The 27,471-nt window shown below is 36.6% G+C and overlaps 1 protein-coding gene across 1 annotated transcript; it reads right to left on the bottom strand.

The window, feature by feature from the left end:
- Window positions 1–269: 269 nt before the first annotated feature.
- On the bottom strand, window positions 270–20,533 carry LOC139738079 (sodium-independent sulfate anion transporter-like). Its single transcript, XM_071648742.1, has 15 exons — window positions 20,291–20,533; window positions 18,205–18,421; window positions 16,593–16,758; window positions 14,326–14,380; window positions 13,449–13,548; window positions 12,500–12,651; window positions 11,136–11,208; window positions 8,894–8,944; window positions 7,545–7,605; window positions 6,186–6,382; window positions 5,296–5,426; window positions 2,881–3,054; window positions 2,408–2,473; window positions 991–1,171; window positions 270–298 (listed from the first exon to the last, which is right to left on the bottom strand). The coding sequence occupies exons 1-15, from the start codon at window positions 20,531–20,533 to the stop codon at window positions 270–272; spliced, it is 1,896 nt and encodes a 631-aa protein (XP_071504843.1).
- Between the last annotated feature and the right edge of the window lie 6,938 nt (window positions 20,534–27,471).

Below are 27,471 nucleotides of genomic sequence, written 5' to 3'. Positions count from 1 at the left end.
GCTGATTTGGAGAGATTTTACCAAAGTAGGGAAGAACAGTGACATGGAATGTGCCATTATTACTTTGCAGCTGTAGCCAAAATGGTCAGTTTTGGTCCTCCCCTGAAAAATATCTGTATACACCCAAAACGCCCTTCCAAGGCAAAAGTGCACGTATATTTCTGGGACAGAGATTCAAGATGTTCCTCATCAGTTGCCCTCTCTGCGCAGCATATCATATGAAATCTGGGTGTTGCCATGGTTACCTCCTTATATCTCCACGGTCGTGTTCACACTGCACTGTCTTCAATGTTGTGCTCTGAAGCAAGATTAGACACACCAAAGAAACAGATACAGATGCAAGATGAAATGTATTCAAATAATCTCATTTACGGCCTAAAAAGGAAAGATAGTTAACCTGTTGAGGACGAGTCCTGAGTAACTTGTGCAAATGTCTGTGGGAAATGCGTGTTGCAGCAAAGTCAAACCGTCCTCAACAGGTTAAAAGCTACAATCAATCTGATTCCTAATTTCTCAAGAATGAAAAGATTGATCTCTTATGGACATTGTAATGGCAGGGCCCTCTGGTAGAGCAGTAGCAACACTGAAGAGGCTACCCCGGATATATCAGATCTTATTATTCTTATTATCATTATCATTGTTATTTCTAAAATGTATAGTAACATGCATCTTCAGAGAGTTCAGAAGATGCAAACTGTTAAAAACTTATAGACACGCACTGCATAACCATTACAAGATTACGTAGACAGTCTATTACTCATTTCCTATGGTAAAAAGTGATCGATTTCACAGTTTTAGTCATCAAAATGTAAGTTCACCACAACATTAACAGACAATGTTTTATTTTTACTAAAATCACTAGCTACGTTTATAATTTGAGTCTAGAAAAGTAAGAATTGATAGAATAATCATGACAGCACAATAGAAAGATAGAATAGCAAAACTGTAAGATATCAAGGTAGCCCAGCAATTCCAACCACCACAACTCACCGTTAGACTTTGCCACTTCATTTTCCTCACGATCTCCCATCACCATGGCGACGAGGTGAGTGCTCGCATCTCCTTGGCTCTCCTCCAGGCCCTGGTTGACCTTGTGGAGGGCATCGTCCACACTGTCCAGTATCTTGACCCCTTCTATCTTAGCCCTGTCCAGCATCGAATGTATTCCAGGCTGTGGATGGAAGGGGGTCAAAAAAAAAAATGAACTGTGACAGGCATGACCAGGAACACCTTGCAATTCTCTTATTTCTATTTGTTTGGTCTCACTTCAAGAAATACAACCATTACATTGCTTGTTTTGTTTGTTTGTTTTTGCTTTTTTCATCTGGGATAAACCTTGTTTCTCACTCAAATGCCTTCGCTTGTTCCTTAACACTATGCACTAACAATATCATCATTTGTTTATAGTAGAATTGTGCTGCTGATGTTATTTTGTTTGTACATGTTAACGCGTTGTAGCAATAAATGAAATAGACTCTTTGGACACAGCTGATGACTTTACACATTTAGAACAATTATAAATTTTTTTTTGTAAACACCTTCCTTCATTTATCGTTGACTTTGCTATTTTGTTGTTTATTGCTTTACCGTTTTTCAGCAAGTTTCAGTAAGTTTTATTTCTCCACTTGTATATAAAAGAAAAATAATGACAATATATCAACATATTATTCACAAGTCATGAAAATATAAACAATAGTTCACATTACAAATATACAATCGTGATATAATAATACATACATATGGCAAATCTTTAAATAATAAACAGGAGGGGGAGCCTGTTATCAACTTTTTAAAACATGTTTGATTAGTAACTTATGTTGCATAAAGACATATCTTTATGTACCAGTTTATGTTTATTACCCTTATGATACTACTTTATCAGAGAGAAGAGCTCATATGTAAGAGTACCTTATACTGGAGAAGAGTTTCCACTTTCACTCATGTTTTCTTACCAGGCAGGATAATGAGTTAAGTTATACACCATAGACATACATATCTTACCATCAGTAGAAATTCAATATTATTTTCTTTTCCCTGCACATACATGTATATACCTCTGTAGCAGTGCAGTACACAAACTTTCAAAGGATCACAGTCAATTTGAAATTGTAGGTTTCTTTTTTTTTAATCTTCTACACACAAAATATGATACAAACTGTTATCTGGAGAATTCCTTTGTTATCACAAAGGGGATACATCTAAGAAACAGAAACTACACTGTTGACACTTCAGTGGCTGGTGCAATTATCTTCAAGTCACAGAGATTCTTGCATTCAGTTCTCAAATACTTCCCTTTTTACCACAATATTGAATGTTTTCACTTGGGATTCGTAATTCCTGGAAATCCAGGAATAATACGGATGTTTATTCCTTTACAAGACTGTTTATGTGACATGGATCACCTTACCTTTACTCCTGTGAGCATGATGCTTAGCTGCTTTTTCCTGAAGGATTTCACGACATCTTTTAATCCCTAGTTTTGAAGAAAACGAACAAGGAAGACAAGGAAACGAGAGTTATCATTCAAATCAACATCTGGTATTCCACTATTAAAGAGTAATGGTGTTTTAAACCTATGTCCCGGGCCTGCCAGAGATAGTAAAGGGAAACCTCATTACTGAGTTAAACTTTAAACAATCAAGTCTTTGTCATTTGATGACATATAAGAGGTGCTTCTGTAAAACATATCAAATGAAAATGATAAATGATGCATTGAATTTCAAACTAAATGTGACAAGAGGGAAAGTTTGCAATACAATGTCTACCCCCTGGTGTTAGACAAGGGCCACTAGAATCAAATAAATCTTTCAGACAGTCATACAAGTTTGATAAATGCCGGTGAAGCATCAAAGACATGATTTTTTTTTTCAAAATTCTTACTTCTACGACAGAGTAGTCGAGGGATGCCACGCGTGAGAAGTCGATGATGGCAGAGCGTGGGACTTCACAGAGGAGTCCCTTGTCGTCCAGGAGGTTGTGGAGGGTACCCATGGCTGGGTACCTTAAGCCTTGCTCCAGTGTGATGATCAGGACTCCCTCTTGATCCTCTCTGGTCTGAAAAGAAAATTGGGGAATTTTCACTAACTCTGCACCACTTTCCCTTTTTACTTTCTATAGAGTAGAACAAACTATAACTAGGAAAAGCACTCAGAGAGTGCAGATCTCCGCCAAGCAGCTCATTTCCACCCACACTTGCATGCTAAAAATTGCCAAATTTCCCAAAGAAGCCTTGTGTTTACTTCATCAGCTTCCTGCAGTGTGGCACCTTGAGCAGAGCATGTGCTTCAGTGCGTGTATGTGCAAATCTCGTATACATGCAGCTTGAACTCCCAAGCTAATTTACCCTATTTGCCAAAAGATTAGAAATCCTTCAAAAATCCAGAAAAATTCTTGGATCACTACCAAAATTTGAAATTTGATCATCTGTTCCTTGTGTCATTATCAACTCTTCCTGTAAGTTTCATCTAAAACAATTCACAACTTTTTGAGTTATATTGCAAGCAGACAGACAGACAAACAAACAAACAAACAAATGCCAGCAAAAACATATCCTCCTCGGCAGATGGTAATAAAGTGCTTCCTTATTTAGATGATCCATCTGAGCATTGGTAATTCAACTGGTGGACAAATTGTCCTCCATCAACGTAAATAAGCACTGATCAGTGTTTTCCTGGTAGCCTTGAAAACTAGAAATATCACTTAAGGTGATTAATACCCCCGCCCCGTGACGACAGTCTTACCCAAGGAATGATCTTTCCTTGATCTTCTGCCATTTAAATTCCGTTACCATGGCAACGCAGCTTCCGACACGTCCAAAAAATATGTCTTGCACATCTTCCCACCAAGACCAATGTGTGTGCCACATTTCATGAGCTTCAGTCGAATACAGAGGAAGTAGTTCAATCCGCAAGATCTTTCCTTGATCTTCTGCCATTTATATGCCGTTACCATGGCAACGCAGCTTCCGACACATCCGAAAAATATGTCTTCCACATCTTCCCACCAAGATCAAGGTGTGTGCCACATTTCATAAGCTTTGGTCAAAAAACTGAGGAAGTAGTTAAATCCGCAAGATCTTTCCTTGATCTTCTGCCATTAATATGCCGTTACCATGGCAACGTACTTTCGGGTACTGTCAAAAAATGCGTCTTGCACATCTACAACCAAAGGCACACATCTGTACCAAGTTTCATGGAAATTGGGCAAAAACTGAGGAAGTAGTTTGCAACACAAAATTTTCCATCATTTTGGCTCATAATATGTGAGCTGTTACCATGGCAACATACTTTTTGTCACTGTCAAGAAATGTGTCATGCTGACCTATATCCTAAGACAAACATTCAATATGAATTCCATGAGAATTGGAAGAACACTGATGAAGCAGTTTTGCCATGAAGCATTTTGCCCTATATTTTACCAATAACATGCCGTTACCATGGCAACGCACTTTTTGCCACTGCGGAAATATGTGTCTTGCACATTAACATATTCAGATGAACATCTGTACCTAATTTCATAAAAATTGATCAAAAACTGTGGGAGGAGTTCGCGACGCAAGATTTGTACCCATTTTTGCCCATAATATGCCGTTACCATGGCAACGTACTTATGGGTACTGTCAAAAAATACGTCTTGCACATCTACAACCCAAGGCACACATCTGTGCAAAGTTTTATGGGAATCGGTTGAAAACTGAGGAAGTAGTTCGCGACGCAAGATTTGCAACGGACCGACCGCCCGACCGCCCGACCGCCCGACCGCCCGACCGCCCGACCGCCCGACCGCCCGACCGCCCGACCGACCGTCCGCTGATTCCTATATACCCCCTTCAAACTTCGTTTGGCGGGGGTATAAAAAGTCAATGGCATACATACTTGGGTTTGATTCGAACCAACAATCTCCTGATTACCTGACAGGCATCATATCCATCAGACTACAGAGCTTCTGTCTGAAAGCCAGTGCTGGTTCTAATCCTTATAACATGGAGTAGGTATGTACGGTGTATTTATGTATCAATTTATGGGTAGTTTTTTGCCTTGTGGGCTTTATAGGAATGAATCTCTTGTGAGCTAAAGGTCTCTCCTGTTGGTTGCTGCAAAACGTCACATGACAATTAGACTATGAAATAAAATATAGCTGTCAGCCAGTCAGAGGAATGCACTTGGTCATATGCACTTACATCTTCTGTCTCCATGTTGCTTATAAGGGTCAGGAATAACTGTAACCATTTCAGCAACCATATCACACAAGGCAACAAGGGGGTGGATGTGCAAGCGAGATTATTGTGATGCATACCTTAAAGCCAGGCTTTCCATACGGGTACAAGAGTAAGATTATGTCGACCACGATGCCACAAATGGTTCCATACTCCACTCCGAGCCAGAGAGACAGGAAGAAAGTCACAAAGAGGGGAATCAAATCCAGCTCTGTAATGAGAGCAAAATAAAATGATTTAATGATGCGCTATAAACACAGCGAAATATCTGGAAGCCAGCACTTAAACAGAGACGAGGCACATATTAAAGACAATAAGCTATGATCTTGCATAATATTCAGAAGATTTTTACCGAGTAGTTAATCTTGATAACACTATAATCTGTATTATTATACCAGCCATTTTATTGGCAATAAGCCATATTCTTTATCCAAAAAATGATCAGGATGGAATATTGTTCATTTTGGATTTTAGTTTTTTTGTTTCCTCCAAAAGAGTATCCTCTTTGAAAAAGATATACCTTTTATTAGTTCCATACATTAGACCATTAGATGACAGAGATTCACCTATATTTGAATGTGCCCAGCTTGGATAATTTTGTTATATTTAAACAGAAAATGAGTTAAAGCATATTGCAGAAGCTTTAATACATGCTTCATTTTTCTTTTTATCACTCTGATATGATTGCAATTCCAATGTTTCAATTGATATCAACTGTGAAAAACATAAAGCGAATTGTGAAAGCTTTAAGACTTGCTTCATTTTTCTTTTTATCATTCTGATATGGTTGCACTTCCAATGTTTCAAATGATAGCTACTGTGTAAAACATCCTCCCCCACTGATAAATCCAACATATCTTTAAAGGAGCTGCCTTTTCCCCATCCTCTATCCGATGACTAAATAAACAAGGGCTAGCTACTGACTTCCAGATCAACATCACCTGACAACACTACATGCTTTCTCACTCACTTTTGACTCTCCACAGGTCCACGACGATGTGGTAGTCGATCATGAAGACCACGGCGTACATGATGACGGCGGCCAGGGAGGCCTTTGGGATGAAGTAGAAGAGTGGGGTGAGGAAGGCCAGAGAGAGAATGACCAGGACACCAGTGACCAGTCCAGCCGCTTGGGTCTCCACCCCACTCTGATTGTTGATGGCAGACCTGGAAGTGAGCAACAATAACTTGGGCTTTACGTACAATGTACCTATATATCCAGCATTTCATACATGCAAACATACATACCACGTACCTCATACTGTATACACTGTTATATTCGCATACAGATACTTTTGCAAATGAGGAGGTCATAGACATTTTCGCAAGATGTTGTTTTTGCGAACTGATGCCGACGCTAACATAAATGCACTATCATCCAAATGCATCTAGACATTTTCATGTACATGATCCAATTGTGATTCGTAAAATTTGCAAAAAAATTAAACCCTCACAAAAATAACAGCTTATACAGTATTCAGATGTTTTTACAAAACATACATATCCTCTGCTGAGAACGAGAAGGGCATTATCACAATTTTTTAGGGCATTGAGTTATTGGTATCAGGTTTTAGAGCTTGATCCATACAATATGGCATCAATTTTGCATTACGTTCATTTTCAGTATAATGTTAAAAATCAAAACCACAATGGCACTGTTTTTCCAATCATTTAGAACAATTATGCTTATAAATCTATAACCACATTTGATTAGATAAACTTTGTATTACAATGCTTGTAAATCTATACCCACTTTTGATTGAATAAACTATTTATTTTATGAAAATTGATTGCTTCCTTTATATTTACACTCAAATGTTAGAATGTAACAGCACCCTTGTAGTCCTCAGCTGACGATAATGTATACACAAACAAACATATGTGTTCAGATATGTATAGACTTATCAAGCATACTCATGAATACATATAATTCATACTTAACCATCACATGCGTAAATGCATACTTATGCAGACACATTTTGAGTGTGTACCTGTACATTGTGAGATTGCTGCTTTGGTGAGTATAGGGCATACTACCCCAGATTTCTGTTCAGACATTCTCCCATGCACTCGTGTAACAGTTCACATGCCACATTTCATTGTGAAAATCCAAGTGCTTAAAAATATCATTAAAGTGCTTTCAAGCATTTTTTGTTTGAAACACAGAGGTGATACATCAAATTGCTTCCAATACCAATATCATAATACATATCAAGGGAGCATCTATGTAAACAATAAGGACATGTCAAGCATTTTCATCTAATACAACAAACTATGTACTACCTGAAATTTACCACCATGAATGAAATGCAAGCACCTTTGAACTCACCTAGAGAAGCTGCCAGTGATTGGATAACCAGAGACGAATGAGGAACCAATATTACAAGAACCTGTTGGCATGATTAAATATAGAGAAAACTTTAGATGTCAGGCATTTATAATCAGCTCATTATGTCTTTTTGATGCAATTAATTTTGGTTTGTATGCCTGAAGGACAATGTTAGACTTTTTCCCCATAGGTCATTCATCAAGTGATTTGTGTGCTAACCTTTGACCTCTGACCTTTGAGACAGCAATTGGGAAAAAAAAACCTTAAAGATCTAGTGAATGATAGTGGTGTTGTCATACCTTATAATATCAACTTTTGTCAAATGTTACACCGTGTTATGTTTATCTATTTATTTTTTTGAACCTGAGATTTGATCAATTATATGCAAATCTGGTCTCAAGCCAGTTCGATACAAAACTCTCATAGAATTTATTTGTACGGATAATCAAATGTTTTCTTCAAAAAAATCTAAAGGCACATCAAATAAAAGCAAAAATGTGTGATTTGACTTTAATCATTAATCATTGCATAATCACTAATGAATGATAAATCTTAGGCTGCATACGTTATTGCAATGATATTATTATATCACATCTTTTTGAAATATGAAAACTGCGCTTGAATATGTAAACAAAAACACAACTGCTATCAACAATTTATTGCATCTGGGACATAATTAGATCCACATACATTTTATTTGGTACATTAAAGGAAAACAAAACCCAAAGAGAAATGTGGATTGAGTGGAAGCAGCAACATTAGTAGAACACATCAGTGAAGGTTTGAGGAAAATCAGACAATTGATGCAAAAGTTATGAATTTTTACAGTTTTGATGTTGGAACCGCTGGATAGGAGACTACAAGAGTTCATGATGTCATGTGTAGACAATATAAAGAAAATATAGAGGGAATTCCACAAAAATCCATTTTCATTATAATTACACATTCCATCAACTTGATACTGATATATGCAAATTAAGGGTAGTATACTACTCCCCCTGTTTTCTGAAAGCGGTTAGTCAAGCAAGTGCTCTTTTATTATGCTAGAAAGTGAAATCATGTTTAATTTTCTTTACATTTTCTATATTATTGTTGTCCACACATGATGTCATAAACTCAAGTAGTCTCCTCATCCAGCAGTTCTAACACAAAAACTTTAAAATTCATAACTTTTTCATCAATTGTCTGATTTTCCTCAAATTTTCACTGATGTATTCTAATAATGTTGCTGCTTTCACATAATCCACATTTCTCTTTAGGTTTTGGCTTCCTTTAAGTTTTTAAGTTGAGTTTATAGGCATCAAGCATTACTTATAGGCAACCAGGGCTATATAACCAGCCATACTCACCTAATGCAATGAGTTCCTGGTTGGTTTCCACTTTGTAGTTATTCTGGCGAGCTGCAAAAGTAGTATTAATAATGATGATAATTTTCATGAAGACAATGCTGTTAATGATGATAACGACAACAATAACAAAGTAGTACACAGATTTTTACTACTTTGTTATTGTTGTCATTATTTTGGACGAAACTTACAGGAAAAGTGAGAATGACACAACTAACAAATAATTAAATTTTGGTAGTGATCCAAGAATTTTTGGGGAATTTATGAAGGATTTTTTATATTTTGACAGGTAGAGTCAATGAACTTGGGAGTTCAAGCTGTGCATTTTTGAGGCTTTCAAACGCACACTAAAGTGCATCCTCTCGTAGTTTCTGCTAGGGCGAGGCGTGCCATGCAGCTGAGGGTTTATGACGTAACAAAGGCTTCTATATTGGGAAATTGGCCGATTTTCAGCATGTATACCTATATGGGTGGAAATCATTGATCTCCATGGAAGAGCCCAAAGAGCTTTTCCCTAGTGGTGGAGAGGAGAAAAATCTCTTTGGGAAGAGCAAGATCATCAATGGAAAGTAGCTGCTTGGTAGAGGTCTGCGCTCTCAGAGTGTTTTTCTAGTTATTTTTATTATCATTATTATTATTATTATTATTATTACTATTACTATTATCATCATCATTAGTTTCATTATCATCATATTAATGTCATAATCATCACTACTTTCATCAATATTAGTCTTATGTGTTGAACCAAAGGTTATCACTGTAAAGCTTTAAGTAGGGCCTGTGTATATAGCCTATAGATATGCTATAGCACAAAACAAACTTTAATGGAATAGCTGCAAATTAACAACTAATGCTATCATTCTTGATATTTAATTACACAATGTGTAGTACATTTGTACCAATAAATGATAATGAATTCAAATCACTGATACTGACCAGGCACTCATAATGATACCAGGACTATAGCTTGATGTTTTTCAAAAGCTTCTTGGACTATCTAGCAACAACTATAATACTAACTTGAGTAAATCTACAAAATGAATGAATGAAACAGATGACTATGAGCCATTTGCATGTATAGGGATGTGTAAGCATGTGATGCCCTTTCATAACTGTCTATCATTATTTGATATAAAATGAGAAGCTCAACACCTATTTTTGGTACTTCCGAAGAAAAATATTTTCAGTGTGCAATGAAGGATGGGCATAACAATGCTGTCCTATATATTTGTAGGAGATTTTATATGGCAATATAATCTTCAAGGCAGATCCAATTTTAATGACTTTTTTTAATGCTAGAGGTAATAGAAGATCCATTTCTACATGATGTAATATGTTACTACCATAATATTCAAGGACAGCGATTTGCTAAATCGTGACCATTCAACAAACTATTGTTTGTGTATTATCATCATTTTAACTCATCATTTCTTAAAACTGCTCTAACTTTGCAACTCACATATTTTGAGGAGGCTGACATTTGATTGCTAATCGTCTCTCCCACAAAGACTGCTACTAGTGACCATACATAATACAAACCTCCAGATTGTTGTTGCTTCCCTAACTGCTATAATTGGATGAACATGTGCTAGGAAAATTAATAATTTGTTATACATTGAGCAATTCAGTGCTCTCAAATGCTTTCAGAGTGATTGTAAATAAACAAAATGAAAACTTTATGAGTTGCGAGCTGAACTGAAATTGCAAGCCACAAAGGATACTGAGCAACAAAGCAGTCCTTTCTAAATGAAATGCTCATAATTGCTTCTCGATGATAGCTTTTTCTGAAAATCTCACTTGTTTTAAGAAACCCTTGTTCATGCTTATATCCCTCTCCTGAATCGATCTATTACAAAAACTTCAGTAGGAAAACAATCACTTGACTAAAATGCCTCAAAGCAGATAAATACATTTTTACCAAAGCAAATCAATGTCGGATTTTCTCTCACTTCCCAAACAAGGAAGTAAAACACATAACATGCACACACTCATACAAAATTTCACCACATCTGAAGACTTGCAAGATTCAGAATAACACACACACACACACACACAAAAATGAATTTGAATTCTACAATATCCCATAATTTCACAAGACCGTACAATTCTGGACATAGAAATAACTTACTCTATATTACACAAACTTAACAGTTTCAGGTGGGTTCTCTACAACTACACAGTTTGATAGTACACTAAACTACTCTCCTCAGAGTTGCTATATGAAGAGTATGAATGCACTACTCACCAAAGCCTTTTGCGATTGCAATATTTTCCAGAAAGCCAAGCACGGGAATAACTATAAGACCAACATTTAAGTTCTGTTGGGGGACAGCAATGAAAGTCAAAATTCATAGAAAAAGACAAGCAAACAAACAAATAAACAAAAATTAGCAAAAAAAGCAGTCCAATGTTAGGTGAATTCACACATTGGACACGCAGATGATGCAAAAAAAAATGCAGGAAATAGAAGGTATAATTTCAGGTAACACTCAAACTCTGCAAGATGATGTTTAAATGATATTCAGATATTCATTATGATATTTATCATCATTCATTCATTATATCACCTGTAGTGTGATTTGGCTCAAAGTAATGATATTCATTTTTTCTCATCACTTTCCCATGTCACTATAACCTTTTTTTATGGATTTTATTTTCAATCCAGAAACTACACAAAGCCACTCAAAAATATGCTGTTAAAGTCTGTTTCAAACTGAATTCTGTCCTGTCCAAATAATTAATAATATGAAAACATATACAGTAAATGATTGCAATTTCAGTGAAGAAACACATATAAATACATACAGTATGCCCCCCCCCCCCCATTTTTGCATTGATAACTCCCAATATGATTAAATTGTCTAAATGCTATTTTAGGGTCTTAAAATATAACATCTTAGCTCTATTTTGCAAAAAAGAAAATACATTCAATTTGGTTTACCAGTCACAGATAAGTGTGGATTGTTGAGAAGTACGTCATTAGTCTGATTATTCCAAGTTTAGCACTTGGATGCTTGGAACTGCATATTACAATAGCCAGAACTTGGAGGGAAGAGATTCCTGACATGCTCTACAAAATTCCTTATTTCTCTTTGACCATGTGCACTGAAGCACATCAAATGGATTTTTCTGTAAGATGTGGGCAATGAGCTATAGTTTCATACCCTGAAATTGTATTTGAATTGATTCACTACTTTTGAAGTTATCATTGTGGAGGGTCCCGTTGTAATTTTTTTGGGGGACATGTGGTTTATCATGATTGATGGCCACTGAGTGTGATGCCACTACAAGTGATGAGTCTCAAGCTGTGAATACAAAATGAAAGCCATCTATTTGTGAGAAGCTATGTGTGAATGAGTGGCATGCAATTTGCAAATAATACACACCAAAAATAAAAGACAACATTACTAGACTAATGAGAATGTGTCACTTTCAGCAAAAATGATTTGTCTCATAACCAGCACAATTCAGCTAAGGCACTTGATGAGCAAATCTAGAATTCCTATAAAATGAGGGCAAAGCATCTTTCTACACTTCACTTGATGAGAGGCATCAATAAAATCAGAAAAATGACACAGCATATAACTGACTGACAGGGATGTTACTTACCCCTAAGATGTTCTCGGCCCCGAAAGAAGGTATACTTAGGGCCGGTAGGCCAGCCGTGACATTGCCCACGATTGTGAACATGTTGTCCTCATGGTGCGTGTGAACACCATACGCTATGGCTGCAGCCACAACTACGATGACAGCATTACGGGCTGAAATATAAAAAATATGAGAACCAGAAAATAAGCATGATACATGACATCAGTGTCATGTAATGTGACCTCGTTATTGGTCAAGTTCATGACAGTACGTCCCATGCATGTGCACATTTGCACTTTTTGACTTCATTATACACCCAATGAGTAAGCTACTTTTTAAAAATGTATATGCAGGGCAGTATCATGAACAGTCTGTTTTATGATTAATGTCCATATCATATCAGTGGACTATGTCATACCATTCCTGATGAAGTCAGTTAAGTTTTTCACTTGAAATTGTGAGATTGAAAGGATTATCCTCAGATGGACATTTTCATATCATACCTCCAACTCTGCAGCACAACTGCATGACAAAGACACAAATTCACGAAGTACCTTTTTCCTTTGTCTTAGTGTGTTCAGCTCATGTTGAAGCCTAAATTGCAAAGATGAATGAAATTTTCCAATGAATTTGCTCAAATTTTGTTGTCATTGTTGCTGAAGAACTCAGGATGTTCTTTGGTTACTTCATGAGAATGATGGGAAAAAAACAAACAAACAAACAGATGCATAAATTCCACAGTGTGACAATGCATTCAACGTTTTGATACATCTGGAATACTATAGTATTGTAAACAAGTTATTGCTTTATATAGTAACAGGGGAATATGTTCTGCTAAGACCAAAGAAACCGTTCACTACTGAATTCTGAAATCCCCATAGAATTAATACGCAGGCCACCATGTTCCCATACGGAAGAGGTTAAGTAAGCAAACATATAGACTTTTAACTCCTTCCATCCTTCCACTTACCAGTCCCAAAAACCCAAAGAATTTTCCAGTGTACTCTGCTCTTCATGGGGGCTTTCTTTCCTAAATTTTCCAGCTTGCACTGGGCTTTGTTCTTCATGAACTGAATGGGGATCAAACAAAGAAGGAGATGAGAAAGAGGGGAAAGAGAAATAATGTAAGTCAGGTGTAATCTAACTCATTCACTTTTGCAAAACTTTTCACTGACTTGATCATTAAGGTTTCATTGTTTTCGTGCCAAGTTCTCTCTCTATGGAAGAAGCTGTGATTAAGTAAGGCAAAGAAAAGAATTGACGGTACAATTTCTTTTTTTGCTTTGTACCAGATATTGTGGTCAAAAGTTGTTCAACGTGACACATTAACAGGAAAAGAGAATCAAGTGTTTTTCACCTTCTTTATGCTACATTCAATGTTGAAACCAATACAAATAAGAAAAAGCTTTTCTCTTGAGCTTAAAAGATAGATCAAACACAGATAGGTAGCATTACTTAAAATCACAATAATTGACACGTACCATGAAATGAGCCCCATTAGTTCCAAGTTGAAACACAGTTTGTTGCTGTAACAGCTAAAATGCCAAGAGCTAGAGTACATCCAAACCGAAAATGTGTGCAAAATCTTTAAATTTACAATAGATTAATATTGATCTAACCACTATTCACAACACATGCTCTGTAAAACCAATAATAGATGTAAAAAAAAAGTAATTCAACTTTCAGTTTTCACCCAAGGATCACTTTCAAGCTAGAGTAGTAACTTGATACAAACAATGAAAAAAAATGAAGTTTATAGTCAATTTCAAAGCAATTTCATTACCACATCAGGTTACCAAGGCAACTTCTTTCTTGGAATGATAATTTTAGACCTTATTTGCACTCACCCTCATAGCAGCTAGGGCTACTATACAGCTCAGACCAAGAGTTAAATCCTGCCATCTGTAAAATGAACAAGAAGGAAGACTAAGTCAAAGGCATGGGCTAAAAGTTTTATGGGGTGCATCAATCATTTTGCATTTTGCACTTGTGCATGACATGTCAACTTGATGAAAACATTTATCTCATCACTTCAGTACAACTGGTAGAAATATTCAGTGTCACCATCAAGGAACATTTGTCACTGCCTTTCGATTTCAATCGTTGTATTTGTCGTGGTTCGCAAATTATCAAAATTGTCATCCAGACTCGCCATGGAAGTTTATGTTCAAATTTTGGGTAGAGAAAATAGGTCCAAGTCCTCTGATAATGAAAACGAACTGTTCATGTAAAGATATGTTAGCACTATGCAAGAAGCATAAACTACTTCGTTTCTACACTCATTGCTTACTTTCATGGTGTGAATTAAGATATATTGATTTTCTTCATGTGAGCAACATACTAGATGAAGTATTGTGGTATAACAGTAATATATGCTTTAATGGAAAAACTTTGTTTGTTGAAGAATGGTACAAGAAAGGTATCTTGACACTTAATGATGTAGTCGAAAATGGATGTTTTAAATCTCGCGAGTCAATTTGTTGTGCTCTCAATTGTGATAATCTATTAGTGGATTTTAAGTATTCAAAACTTAAAAAGGCAATTCCAAAGATATGGGTGGAACGTATATTAGAAGTAGATCAATGTGAAAACGCGCACAAAGATTACGATATTGATTTATATGCAATAAAGGACAATGAATACATCAGATTATCTAGAACAACGTCGAAACAATTTCATAGTTTTTTATGTGAGAGTAAGAAAAGTGATCTAACTATACTGTTATATTGGAAAGACAGATTTGATTTGAGTACTGATTTTGATTGGAATACTGTTTTGAAACAAACGTTTCGGAAACTAAGGAACAACAACGTTAAGCAATGCTACTTCAAGACATTACATCGTATTCTACCTTATAGATATAATCTTTTCAAATGGAAAATTGTAAGTGATAATTTGTGTATATTTTGCTCTGAAACAGAAACCTTTAGTCATGTTCTTTTGGAGTGTCCTAAAGTGTCTATGTTTTGGAAAAAGATTACTGATTTTATTCAGTTCGCTTTTAGAGAAACAATCTTATTAAACGAGAAATTATTGATTATTGGAGTGGAATCACAGAGTCCAAATGTAACGAATATAAATAAGATATTGATATATGCGCAGTATGCAATTTATAAACAATACATGATGCATTTATTTCAAGGGCATTCATACAATAGTTTGAAAATATGGATTAGTTTTAGAAATGAAATATTGTTAGATAATGTTTCTGAGATTGTAACAAACATGATGAAATCATTTACTTGATAACCAATGAAGAATCTGTACTTTTTGAGTATGTGCTCATTCATTGTTTTTAAACAAAAACGAAATCGTTTGATGTAAAGCTTTGGAAATGAATGAATAAAGTACCTCTGTAGAGGTTTAAAAAAAAAGAATTTGTCGCTGCCTTTATAAATGGATTTAATCTTGATCTTAATAACGCATTATATTATTTTTTTATACATGACAGCACAAGATTCTCCTTTTTCTATCATCATCTTTTTTTCTCTCGTTCTTGTTTTTTAAATGGATTTCCATGGATGAATAGGCATTAGGGGCAGATCCAGGAATTCCATAAAGGAGGCACATGCCCCTTGCCATTATTTTCTTTTAGTTTCTTTTGTTTTAACAGAAAATATAGAGGGGGCGCGTCAAAGGCGTGGGGTAAAAGTTTGATGGGATGCATCAATCATTTTGCATTTTGCACTTGTGCATGACATGTCAACTTGATGAAAACATTTATCTCATCACTTCAGTACAACTGGTAGAAATATTCAGTGTCACCATCAAGGAACATTTGTCACTGCCTTTATGAGTGGATTTAATCTTGATCTTAATAATAACGCATTATATCATTTTTTTTTTTGACATGACAGCACAAGATTCTCCTTTTTCTATCATCATCTTTTTTTCTTTTGTTCTATTTTTTAATGGATTTCCATGGATGAACAGACATTGGGGCAGATCCAGGAATTCCATAAATAGGAGGCACATGCCCCTTGCCATTTTTTCTTTTAGTTTCTCTTGTTTTAACAGAAAATAAAGAGGGGGTGCGTGCCCGGTGCGCCATATCATATTTTGGGCGAGGGGACGTCTGGAGTTTGGGAGATATCAAGATTCATTACATGCCCACCTGGTTTGGGTGATGTGTTTGAACGTCTCAATGAGGTCCAGGATGAATGTCTCAGATGCAAAGTGGATTCCTAGAAGGCTCTTGACCTGGCTCATCGCTATGGTAACGGCTGAGGCTGATGTGAAGCCAGAGATGACGACAGCTGATATATAGTTTGCGATGAAGCCTGCAATTGTCATTAAAGAATACATGTACAGCGTACGTATAGTCCAAGCAAACATAAAAAGGAATCTTGGCATAATCACTTTTCATCTTTATATCTGGGGGTTGTTTCATGAAGAATTTGAGTCAACTTAAACTTTTTTAGTTTGTCTTTTCAGCTTTACAGTCTAATGTTTTCAGAATCCACTTAGAATTGTTATCAAATTTGACAGAAAAAAACACCTTTGTTTATTACTTTAATTTTATTTCATTATGAAAATTAGAGTACATGTATTAATTATTAAAGTCACACAGCCTATCATAATTTCAAGTAAATCTTAACTTTTAACTCAACTTGAATTTTTTGAGAAACAACCCCAGGAACTTTTTGCTCTCTTTCCCTGAAGAGAACTGTGAATACATGAAAATACAATCATCTCACAAGATTCATAATTATCGCAATGCCCACATGTACAGAGAGAAAAACCTATCACAAGAAAACCTAGGTACAGTTTTGGCCTCTTAGCTCACATTTATACAACAATCTCTCATTTTTGTTCTCCTTTACTCAGTAAGTGAACACAATTGTGTGTGTAAGTGTGATCCTGACCAATTCACTGGACCAATCTTTTGCATACTCATAGCCAACTTCTATCTGTTAGCTTCTCGAAGTATAGTGTCAGATCTAAAGCTAGGCTTGGGACTAGATGTGTAAAAGTTAAGGGGATGGTATACTATTGGTGGAGATGAGGATTGGGTTTTTAACTTTTTGCACGATACCAAGAAAGCACTTATGAAAAAGTACAGAGCATACCATTCTAAGAGGAATTCAAAGATTCTTTGATGAATCGGTTTTGGAATGGCTGAGACATCCCAGAACAGAGTAAAACAAAGTGATCATAATAACAGGTGGGTCTGTCCCACTTTTTATTGGGATCTCTTTGTTTTGAATATCTCAACCATTTCAAAACCAATTCATCACATACACCCTGAATTCCTCTTAGAATTACGTGCTTTTTCATAACAGGTTGCTCATTATCTAAAAAATCTTCATCAAATATGTTGGAAACCTCAAACCTCATCTTGACAGAAACTGAACCATCCCTTTAAACTATTTTCCTAAATAAAGAAAAATACAGCAAGATAAACCATGAGTACTTAGTCTCATCCACGCTCATAACATAGAACTGCATCAGAGATTTTAACTGAGCCATACCAGGGGACAGTTGCATAAAACTTTCTACCTGAGAAAACTCAGGTTGATTTTTCACAAAGTTTTTCCTGTGTTACAGTCAATGACAGAATCATACTAATCTGAGTTTCAGTTCTTACCAAAGATTTTCTCAGGTAAAGTGTGTTATGCAAGAGGCCTCATTTGATTTTTTTTTTTTTTGTCTTCTGCTAATGCATAGAGTAAGGCTAAGCACATGACATTTTGATTTTACTACAAGTGTAAATCCCTTCAATATACCTAGATGGAGAACACCCATAATGATTTGGAAGATTCCACAGAAGAAAGCCAAGAGAATGGCATAGGTAGGGTCATTCAACTCCTCATCCTCAGGAAGGGGTGTTCCATACTGGGAGACCAGGAGGGACATTATGGCAGTTGGGCCGACACTAACATCCTTTGCCATCCCAAAGATGGCATATACGAAGCCACCCATGATAGCTGCATACAATCCATACTGAAACATGAAAAAAAATTTAAAAAACCAGAGAGAATGTGCAAGATATGAAAACCATGAAATTTCACCACCAGAAAAACAATAAACAAAAACAAAATCAATATGCTCACATACAGTTTCAATCTTGAAGATATATATGATGCATTTACCTTTAAATGTATGAATACAAATAGGCACCTCATAGTCATGTAAGTATCATGTTTTCAGACGATGTATATTGTTCATCATTTTTCTTTTTTTTTTATGGTAGTATTATTCCAGGTAGTGAAAATATTGATACCATTGACAATGACCAACTGTATTTTTTTACTGATCTATAAAATAAAGTCCCTTTCAGAGAGTGAGAAAAACTGATTATTTAAAAGGGGATCGTATAGCTTGGGTTGGGACTTAACTTCAGGTTTCTAACATTTTTGGGTTTGATAATGAGAAACTTCTTATGAAATATGAAAGAGCATGTAATTCCAAGAGAAAGTTATTTGAAGAAAATTGGTTATGAAATGGCCGAGATATGCAAAATAGAGCAATCCAAATAAAGAGGGGGACCTGCCTTTATTATGATCGCTTTATATCACTTTGTTTTTGGATTATTCAGCCATTCAAAAACCGATTTTCATCAAATAAACTTGAATTCGTCTAAGAATGGTACTCTCTGTACTATTCCATAAGTGTTTTCTTGGTATCTCGCAAAAAGTGAAAAGCTTAATCCTTGCCTCCACCAATAGGGGAAGTGTGGGAGAGTTGAGCCACTTTTTACATTTAGTGATATTGTTCAATAACTATACACAATTGATGGATTGTTCGTTCGCTGGTATATACTACAACTATTCAGGCATAATATGATAGCCCAATAAGACACCTAGCACAAACAACTTGGGGGTGACACTTCAACAAAAATATTTTGCAAAATGGCTCAAGTCTCCCTTGATGTGGTGAGAGTTGAGCCACGGGTTTGGGAGAGTTGAGCCACTATGCTATAGGCCCTACTTATCATATTAAGAAGTTCAGGCTTATAAAAGAAAATGACTATGGAAACCTATCTAAGGAAAGATGGTGTAATGGTAACAGAGGGGGCGGGGCATCTGTTTGACTTATGGGTCATCGGATGGATAATGTGGATGTTGTTGGGGTCCACCTACGATCACATGATCAGGATTTCTAGATGCACCCTGATTGGATTTGCGTAATAAGTCAACTGTTGGTGTTAGGAAGAAGAAACCGCCTGTAGGGCGTCACCCCTGGCGAGAACACCACATACCTTTCCAATATTCCTCACCTCATCCAATTGCAGACCCGTTTCTTTGACCAAAAAATGACACTCATTGAGCCACTTGAAGGGAGGGTTGAGCCACTTGAGGGCTGAGCCATTGGAATACAGGGTTTAGCCATGGCACAACTCTCCCTCGACACGTTGGCACAACTCTCCCCACAGTCGCCATTTAAACTAACCCTCAAAACCTATGAAAGTGACCACGCCAAACATGTTGAAATTTGCTGAAAGAAACAAATGATATACAGACTATCTGCTAATCCAACTGATTCGCACTTATCCTCTACCATCAGTGAGAGAAAACAACATATCTGACAAGTGGACATTCACTTTTGGTGACCAAAAATGGTTTTTCTTTGATCATTTTGTCATGGTTCGTCCAATGTCGCTGCCTCATACACTGGTATATAGGGATAGGCATGAACAAGAAATGTCAGCAGCTGACTGCTGTCAGTTACTATGAAGATGTGAGGTGGCCTGGATCAACTCTCCCAGTGGCTCAACTCTCCCACACTTCCCTTACTGTACCATCCCTTTAATGAACAGACATATTCATTGCACAGTCCCCCTACCACATTCCCTTACTCTCGCAAACTCACCACTGAAGGGAGCTTGGCAATGCTGGCATAGGCGAGCCCCTGCGGGAGAACGGTGAGCCCAACAGTGAGTCCAGCAATGAGGTCGTTGACCGCCGTCCTAGGGCGGTACTTTGGGAGCCACGAGGTGAACGGAAACCGCTGCATCCATCTCTCCCTGGAGCAGTAGTCAGACCCTTTACGACGGATCCTGTTTCGCAGCTTTCTCCCAAATTCACGTCGCTGATTGCGCGAAGATGAACTCATATTGTCAACTCAGCTGTGCTCTCAAGTGCTTTTTTTTTCCAGAATCCAGATCCTACTCAGCTGAAAATTTCAGTACTACATAGGAATTTCCATTTTATGCCATTTCTGCAAAATAGAATGTAGAAATGTAATCACAAGCGTGCAGGAATACTGGATACAAGAACAAAAATCATCCTTCTATACATATGTGACTTAGGCCAAAACTAGTACCACAGACATCATTGTCTACAGTCCTAGTTTCACAGCCTTTTATTTTTATTTCATAACACCAGTTTCATACCATTGGGATGTCTATAATTCATGATGAAGTCCCACTAAAAAGTGTTTTTAGAAAAAAGGCATACAATTCATACAATTCCTTAATATCTACTTTTGCAGTTATTGTACAGTTGATGACAGACACAATGTTCATAAACATATCAATATCAATTATTTTCATCTTAAATATTCCCTCATACTCCTCAAAAGGGAAATATTTGATAAACAACTACAGAATATTATGTAGTACACAGTGTTGGAACCGAGTCTCCCAAAAATGTACTCTACAAATAACTTGATTATGGTTCACATTACAAAACACTTTCAAATGCCATGCACATCATGAGAAATACCATGACATGACTTACCTCCTCGTCAATAAAAGCCAAGACTCTTTGCTATCAAGTTACTCACAAGGTAGTAGGTGGATGTGCCACAAGAAGCACAAGTACTTGTAAGAGTTTACCAGTATTTTCAAGTAACTTCTGAGCAGATTAAAGTGTTGTTGAACCAGAGGCACAGAACTTTTCTGGAGGACAAAATCAATGCAGGCAGAATGGATGCAGGCTCCAATTAAAGCACTGGCAGAAAGCAGATATGTCTCTTGGCTTCAAGGCCATTGGCTTTCTTACTTTTTAGACATTATTATGGAGCTATTGCATCACAAACTTTCCGCAACAGAGAACCTGCCAAAAAATCAACTGACCAGTCCAAATCCTATTGGTTCATGTCCTCATGACATCATACAAAAGCCCCAGACTTGTATATTGGCAAAGAGGTCCCTCATCCTGTCGTTTCAAGGAAGAGGAAATTAATTGGGACAGAGACCATTCACTTGTTTAGACAAAGCCACAGTAACCATACTTCCCATTCATTATCAAGCTTGATTCTGGATACGTACAAGAGCTTAAAGGGATGGTACGGTTTTGGTTGAGATGGGAATTCAGGTTTTCACTTCTTTTGATATAATTAGAAACCACTTATATGAAATATCAAAGAGCATACCTTCTATTAGGACCACTTTTTATCATATCTATTTATAGCCATTTCCTAAATTTTCATCAAACATATTTTTGATTCCACTTAGAACAGTATTCTCTTTCCTGATCTTTTAGGTGGTTTCTAATATATCTCGCAAAAAGTTAAAACCTGAATACCCATCTCAACCAAGACTATACCATCCCTTTAAGGTTGCATGCCTACACTTTGTATGACTTATCAATATCAATATACTGTACATAACAGCATGTCATTTACAGGTATACATTGTACACCAATGCACTAATTACAATCTAAAATACAAGTACAAAATGTATGCACATATACAGGTGTACTAAAATGAACCATACAATTATTGTATTTTCGTATGTGTCATGGTCATAATAATGCTCAATTAGAACATAGAAACACAACATCTTTTCATTTGCATTAACAATATAGCATATCTCTTCTGCCACAAAAGACAAGTGGCTGGATCCCAGTTCAGTTCGAAGTGTACATGTAATGTTAGGGTACTATTTCAAATAATGGTTTTGTAATAATTAACCTTTACAGACAATGGTGTACATGTAGCATGAAAATGTGATGAAGGCAAATTAACCCCAGCGATATACATGTATGAAGCTACTTTACTTTAAGGCATACATGTGCACACATAGCCCAAAGATTTAATTAGAAGTTAGTGGAGAAGAGAAATGTAGGAGGAATGGAATAAAAGAGGTTTGGCTATAGAGCAGCTACAAGTATCTGAGTCATTGTGGAAGAAAATGTTGGTTTAGAGTGAGAGCCAGTCCACCCTGTATAGGTTTTGCCATTGGTGGGACACTGCCAATAATTCCTGTGGCAACGTCCCTACAAAGTTGTCCTAGGAAGAATACTAGTAACTTTCTTCATTAATAGTCTGGTTTCCAGACCCTTTGCCAACTGAATTCCCTTCCACAAAATGCACTCTCATGGCAATAGAGTTAATTGCCTTTGCTGAAGGCAGGACCAACCAGCTAAACCTTCCACTTCTTTCATTGTTAGAGGGTGTCAATGTTGGGAAAGCAAAAATAGTATAGGCAGATGGTCTGGAAACCAGACTATCCTCTCCTGAGACATGGTCCTTTCATGAATGTCTTTTCATGTTCCTACACACCTTTCAAAAAAAAAAAGGAAGAAAAAAGGAAGGAATGCCAAAAATAATACTTCTATACAGGCAGGTTCACTTTTTGTACTTTCTCTTTGTTTTTTATTGTTTTTATTGTGTGTGGGGTTTTTTTACACCTGGTTTAACACTCTCAGGGACTTGACCAGTCTCAATACTCATCATTAATGAAAAAAAAAAACGAAAAAAGAAAAAAAGAATGGGACAGAGGCTACAATGATGATTAGCTGGAAGGGGAAACCCCAAGACTAATCATGGGGACTGCGTTTACAAAATAGCATAAAGGGGTAGTTGGAAAACAGGTGGCCGTCAGAGGAGGGGTGAATTAAGGGTCTGGTAACAGTGAATATCAGTATGGATCTATGAAGGAAACAAGAATACTACCTACTATGTAGCATGTTTTTTAATGACAAACTTTAGTTCTAAATGATGTTATCATCAAATTAAAATTACAATCAACAACCAAATATCAAAAATGGTTTTAATGGTTCTGTGACATTTGCTTATAAATATGACAATTGTTCCCATGAAATATCATATCATATCATAACGTCAAGCGTAATTTCTACACACAAACATAACCCTTAACCCTAATCCTTATGCAAAAATAAACCTAAAACCCTATCAAATCCATAACTCTAAGTCCATGAAGAAAATAAGAATGCTATCTGGGCAATTGTTGCAGGAGCAAATGTCCATGTCACCGAGGTGTTATAAAGGCTCATGATTGCTTTCTCTAATAACTGCAATCAATAAATATGTCAAGTGACCATTGACTGCAATGCAAACACCACTCATACAAAAATCTGTACCTCTATGAGTAATGGGTACAATCAATTGCATTCAACAGACATCACAAGGCCACAAAACGGTATGGTTTTTATACAATGCACTTCATACAAGTACAAGCGTGTGGTACCTCTCACACTGCACTGTACCCACAAAAGAGTGGGTTATGCTCTAATACCTTTGAACTATATCTCCCTACCAACCACACATTTGATATTTCCCAGTATGGATGGGTGATTAATGCATTCACTCTACAAGAGTCAAAGCCACTGCTCGGTTGAAAAGAAAAAAAAATCCAAGCTGAAAACAAAAAGGTGCTGGAAATTAATTATTGTGTCTACTAACAGTTGGAACAAGTGACCCATTAAAAGTGTATGCAATCTGTTGCACACTATGTCAATATGTGCTGAAAGTACAACACATTAAATAGTGTCATCTGTCACTGTTTACAAAGACAACATCACCCTTCTAAGCATGGAAGAGTATTGAAAACAAAGTTTGCTATCCTTTTATTCAATTGTCCCAAATTAGAGAGAATATGTCAGTGCATTCATTAATTACTATGATATTGCTGCCAAATTCTAAACACCTAGAATTCAAAATTTTGTAAACTCACTTCTTTTTACAATATTTAGATATCGGAGGTATTCTTCTTCCAGTACATTTTGTAACCTTCTATTCAAATGCACAATAACTCGCTTGGAAGTCAAACAGCTCTTTTCAAATGCTGACACCTACATGTACAATGTAGGCGCATTTGATATGTTTCCTTGAATTTGTTTTCCTGACAGTACTCTCGACAGCATTTTAAAGTGTACTAATTCCCTAAGTATTATGTTTGTTATATTTGTTTTATAAGACATGCCTTCTGCAAACTATTGAATTTTTTTGTCATTCTGATTTTTATTTAATGAGGTTTAAATGTACACTTTAAAGAGTATAAAAAATACTTGAAATAGATTAGTCAATTACCATATTCTTTCAATCAAATGGTCATGCTATACAAACTGTAGCTACAGCAGAATGCGTACACATCAGTATCGGCGCATCCTCATATGGAACAGAATTTAAACCAGCAGAGCACAATTGCCCAATTGTGAGAGAGATATGATCTGATTTAAAATATTGAAATATACATGTATATACAATGTACTTTCAAGGGCTATCACAGACATGTGAATTATGGCTGTACACAAACTTGATTTCCAGGGTATACGTACATTTAATGACACAGTATAAATAAGCCTACCAACCTTGAAGACAGCATGTATTATAATGTTCGGGGTTTTACATGCCTGATAAATACCACTGGTTGTTATGTCCAGTACCTTGTATTACAGGACTCAATGGTTCAAGCTCTAATAAGCAAGAGGTGAACAAATTGAGTACAAAGTTTCATTTTTTTGAACCCCACTTTGGCTGACAGGCACGGTACCAGCAGATTTGTTTGGCACACAAACGCTTCCAGACATTTTGAATATTACATACGTGTAACACATGCACAGCATCTGCCAATCCCCAAAACAGTGTCTGGACACCACCTCATTACATCCTTAGCAATTTTCAACGGGTACCAGCACCTCCACTAGTATCAGCTCAGTTGGAGATAGCTATCACTGTAAGTCAGACACTTTTTTTATCCCTCTACTGGGAAGGCATCAAAGCTTATAGATGCACACAGTAATCCCACCAAACTGTAATTACGGTGTGAATATGCTGTCTTGAGATGTGGGGGGGGGGGGGGTCTTTTATCATTGTTATGCTACAAGACCATGTCTCCTGCTGCCAGCAGGTGCACAGACAATATACTACTGTTATGGGCCTGAGGAAAAGATGGTGGTAATCAGCAGGGGTATCACATCATCATCAGTGACACCAGACAGAAAACTGTAGAACCACCAGACTTTGAGAAACAGCAATTGACAATTTCATGTCTTGCCCTCGGGCACCATGTCTGCCTGTATGAAAATTCTCAAGGCTCTTCAACCCCACATGGGCTTAGCATGCTACATAAATTTGCAGAAATATATATATATTCATGACAATAACACATTTTTTTTTTTTGCTAAAACACTGATCACATTTTAGTACAATCTTCGTATTCAACTTTCTCACTTTCTTTTTTTTTTGTATCTTTATTAAATTTGTCAGTCAGAAAAACAACTGTAATACAATGTACAGGCATTGTCATATTTGTCTGATTTGTAGTGTGTGTTTTTTTTTAGTTTGATTGAGAAAAACCGGAAATGTCACTATGGCGACAGGTATGCCTCTGCCATAATGCGTGGTTCTCCTACAATGTAACAGGTCTATAGTATTAGTACAATGTCTTGACAATGTGTGAAGATAGTTTCACATTATCGGCAAAATATCAAAATGACAGGTTTGTCACAAATGTGTTCATTGTTCACTTTCCTTGAACTACATTGTAGGTTTAATTAGATGGACGGCTATACTGCCTAAGAGGGCAGGAATTTGGGGGATTTAACTTGACTTTTGACCCTTTTAAAAGTCTATGCACTGAGTAACTTTCAAGGTACACTGTATGGAGAAAAAGTGTTATTTCAGTATCAAATAGTAAATTTTTGCATTTGAACTTGGCCCTTGACCCTGAACCTTTGACCATGACCCTAAAATTCCCAAGAGAACCACTGTCAGTAGAACATTCATAAATATATGTACTAAGTTTCATGATGATACATACCCTGAGTCACTTTCGAGATATGGAGGAAAAAAGTGAAATTTTAGCATTTTCACTTGACCTCTGATCTTTGACCTTTGACATCAAGACTTGAATCTCTCTCTGGAGAATCTTTATTTAGTATTACATTTATATACACCAAGTTTCAAGAAAAAACCTTCAGGCATTGCATAGATACATGTACACTGTATGGGGGAAAGTGAAATTTTGAGCATTTGACCTTGACCTTTCGACCTTTGACCTTGAGCATGTGCACCCAAGAGTTGATAGGCACAACTTCACCCACACGTGTACAGTAATGTACATACCAACCTGAAAACATAATGCCTCCGGCGACACTTCGTGGCAGAGGCATAAAGAACAAAATTTGAGTAAATTGGCAATGGAATGATATAACAATTTGAAGAATAGATATTTGTCTGGCTAGCATGAAAGTAGCACGGGATCAAGCAATGACATGCATTCACAGTTATTGCCCCTCACAAAGGCACATCATTAAGCCAGTGCCTTGGTTACAGTCCAATAGACAAGTTATTGCAGTGTCTTCAGATCATATGGGTGTTTCCCACATTTTCCAATATAGCCTTGGGCAGCTGCACCTATGTACTTGTTGTGAACAAAGGGAAATCTTAGTGCTGATTACCTTGGCTTTGAAAAATGATACTTCTGAGATGCCTCGGAAAAAAAACATTCTGGTTCCCAAAAGTTTCTTTGTGACCAAAGTACTTATTAGACTAGAATACACTATTGCAAAATTGTACAATAGAAACAAATCAATAACAGAAACGATATCAATGTCAGAAAGAAATGTCGATTTGTTACAGTACAACATTCACGTGCACATCACTTCTCAAAAGAGTAATGGCATATATTTCATACATTGTAATACCAGCAACGTGTGAAATGCTGCCCCATTCTAAATCTTTTTAAAAAAGCCAACAAAACGAATGACATCTACCCGGGGTGATTTCAAGTTCAGTGCTAGTGCTATAGCCCCCAAATATCAGCCTTAAATCGAGCTCCAACACGGACGGTCAGAATAAC

Source organism: Diadema antillarum, unplaced genomic scaffold (assembly GCF_040938485.1).
Source record: "Diadema antillarum isolate AM-2024a unplaced genomic scaffold, OU_Dant_1.0 seq00000720_RagTag, whole genome shotgun sequence".
In the NCBI taxonomy this organism is placed as follows: domain Eukaryota; kingdom Metazoa; phylum Echinodermata; class Echinoidea; order Diadematoida; family Diadematidae; genus Diadema; species Diadema antillarum.
The sequence above is the reverse complement of the archived record's forward strand: the minus strand, read 5'-3'. Positions and strand labels throughout refer to the sequence as shown.

Coding starts and splice junctions, on each gene's coding strand:
- LOC139738079 (XM_071648742.1), bottom strand. CDS start 20,533: ATGAGTTCATCTTCGCGCAATCAGCGACGTGAATTTGGGAGAAAGCTG. Junction 3,055..5,295: donor ATGGAAAGCCTGGCTTTAAG/GTATGCATCACA, acceptor TTTTCTTTTCAG/ACCAGAGAGGATCAAGAGGG. Junction 1,172..2,407: donor TCATGCTCACAGGAGTAAAG/GTAAGGTGATCC, acceptor TTCCATCCACAG/CCTGGAATACATTCGATGCT.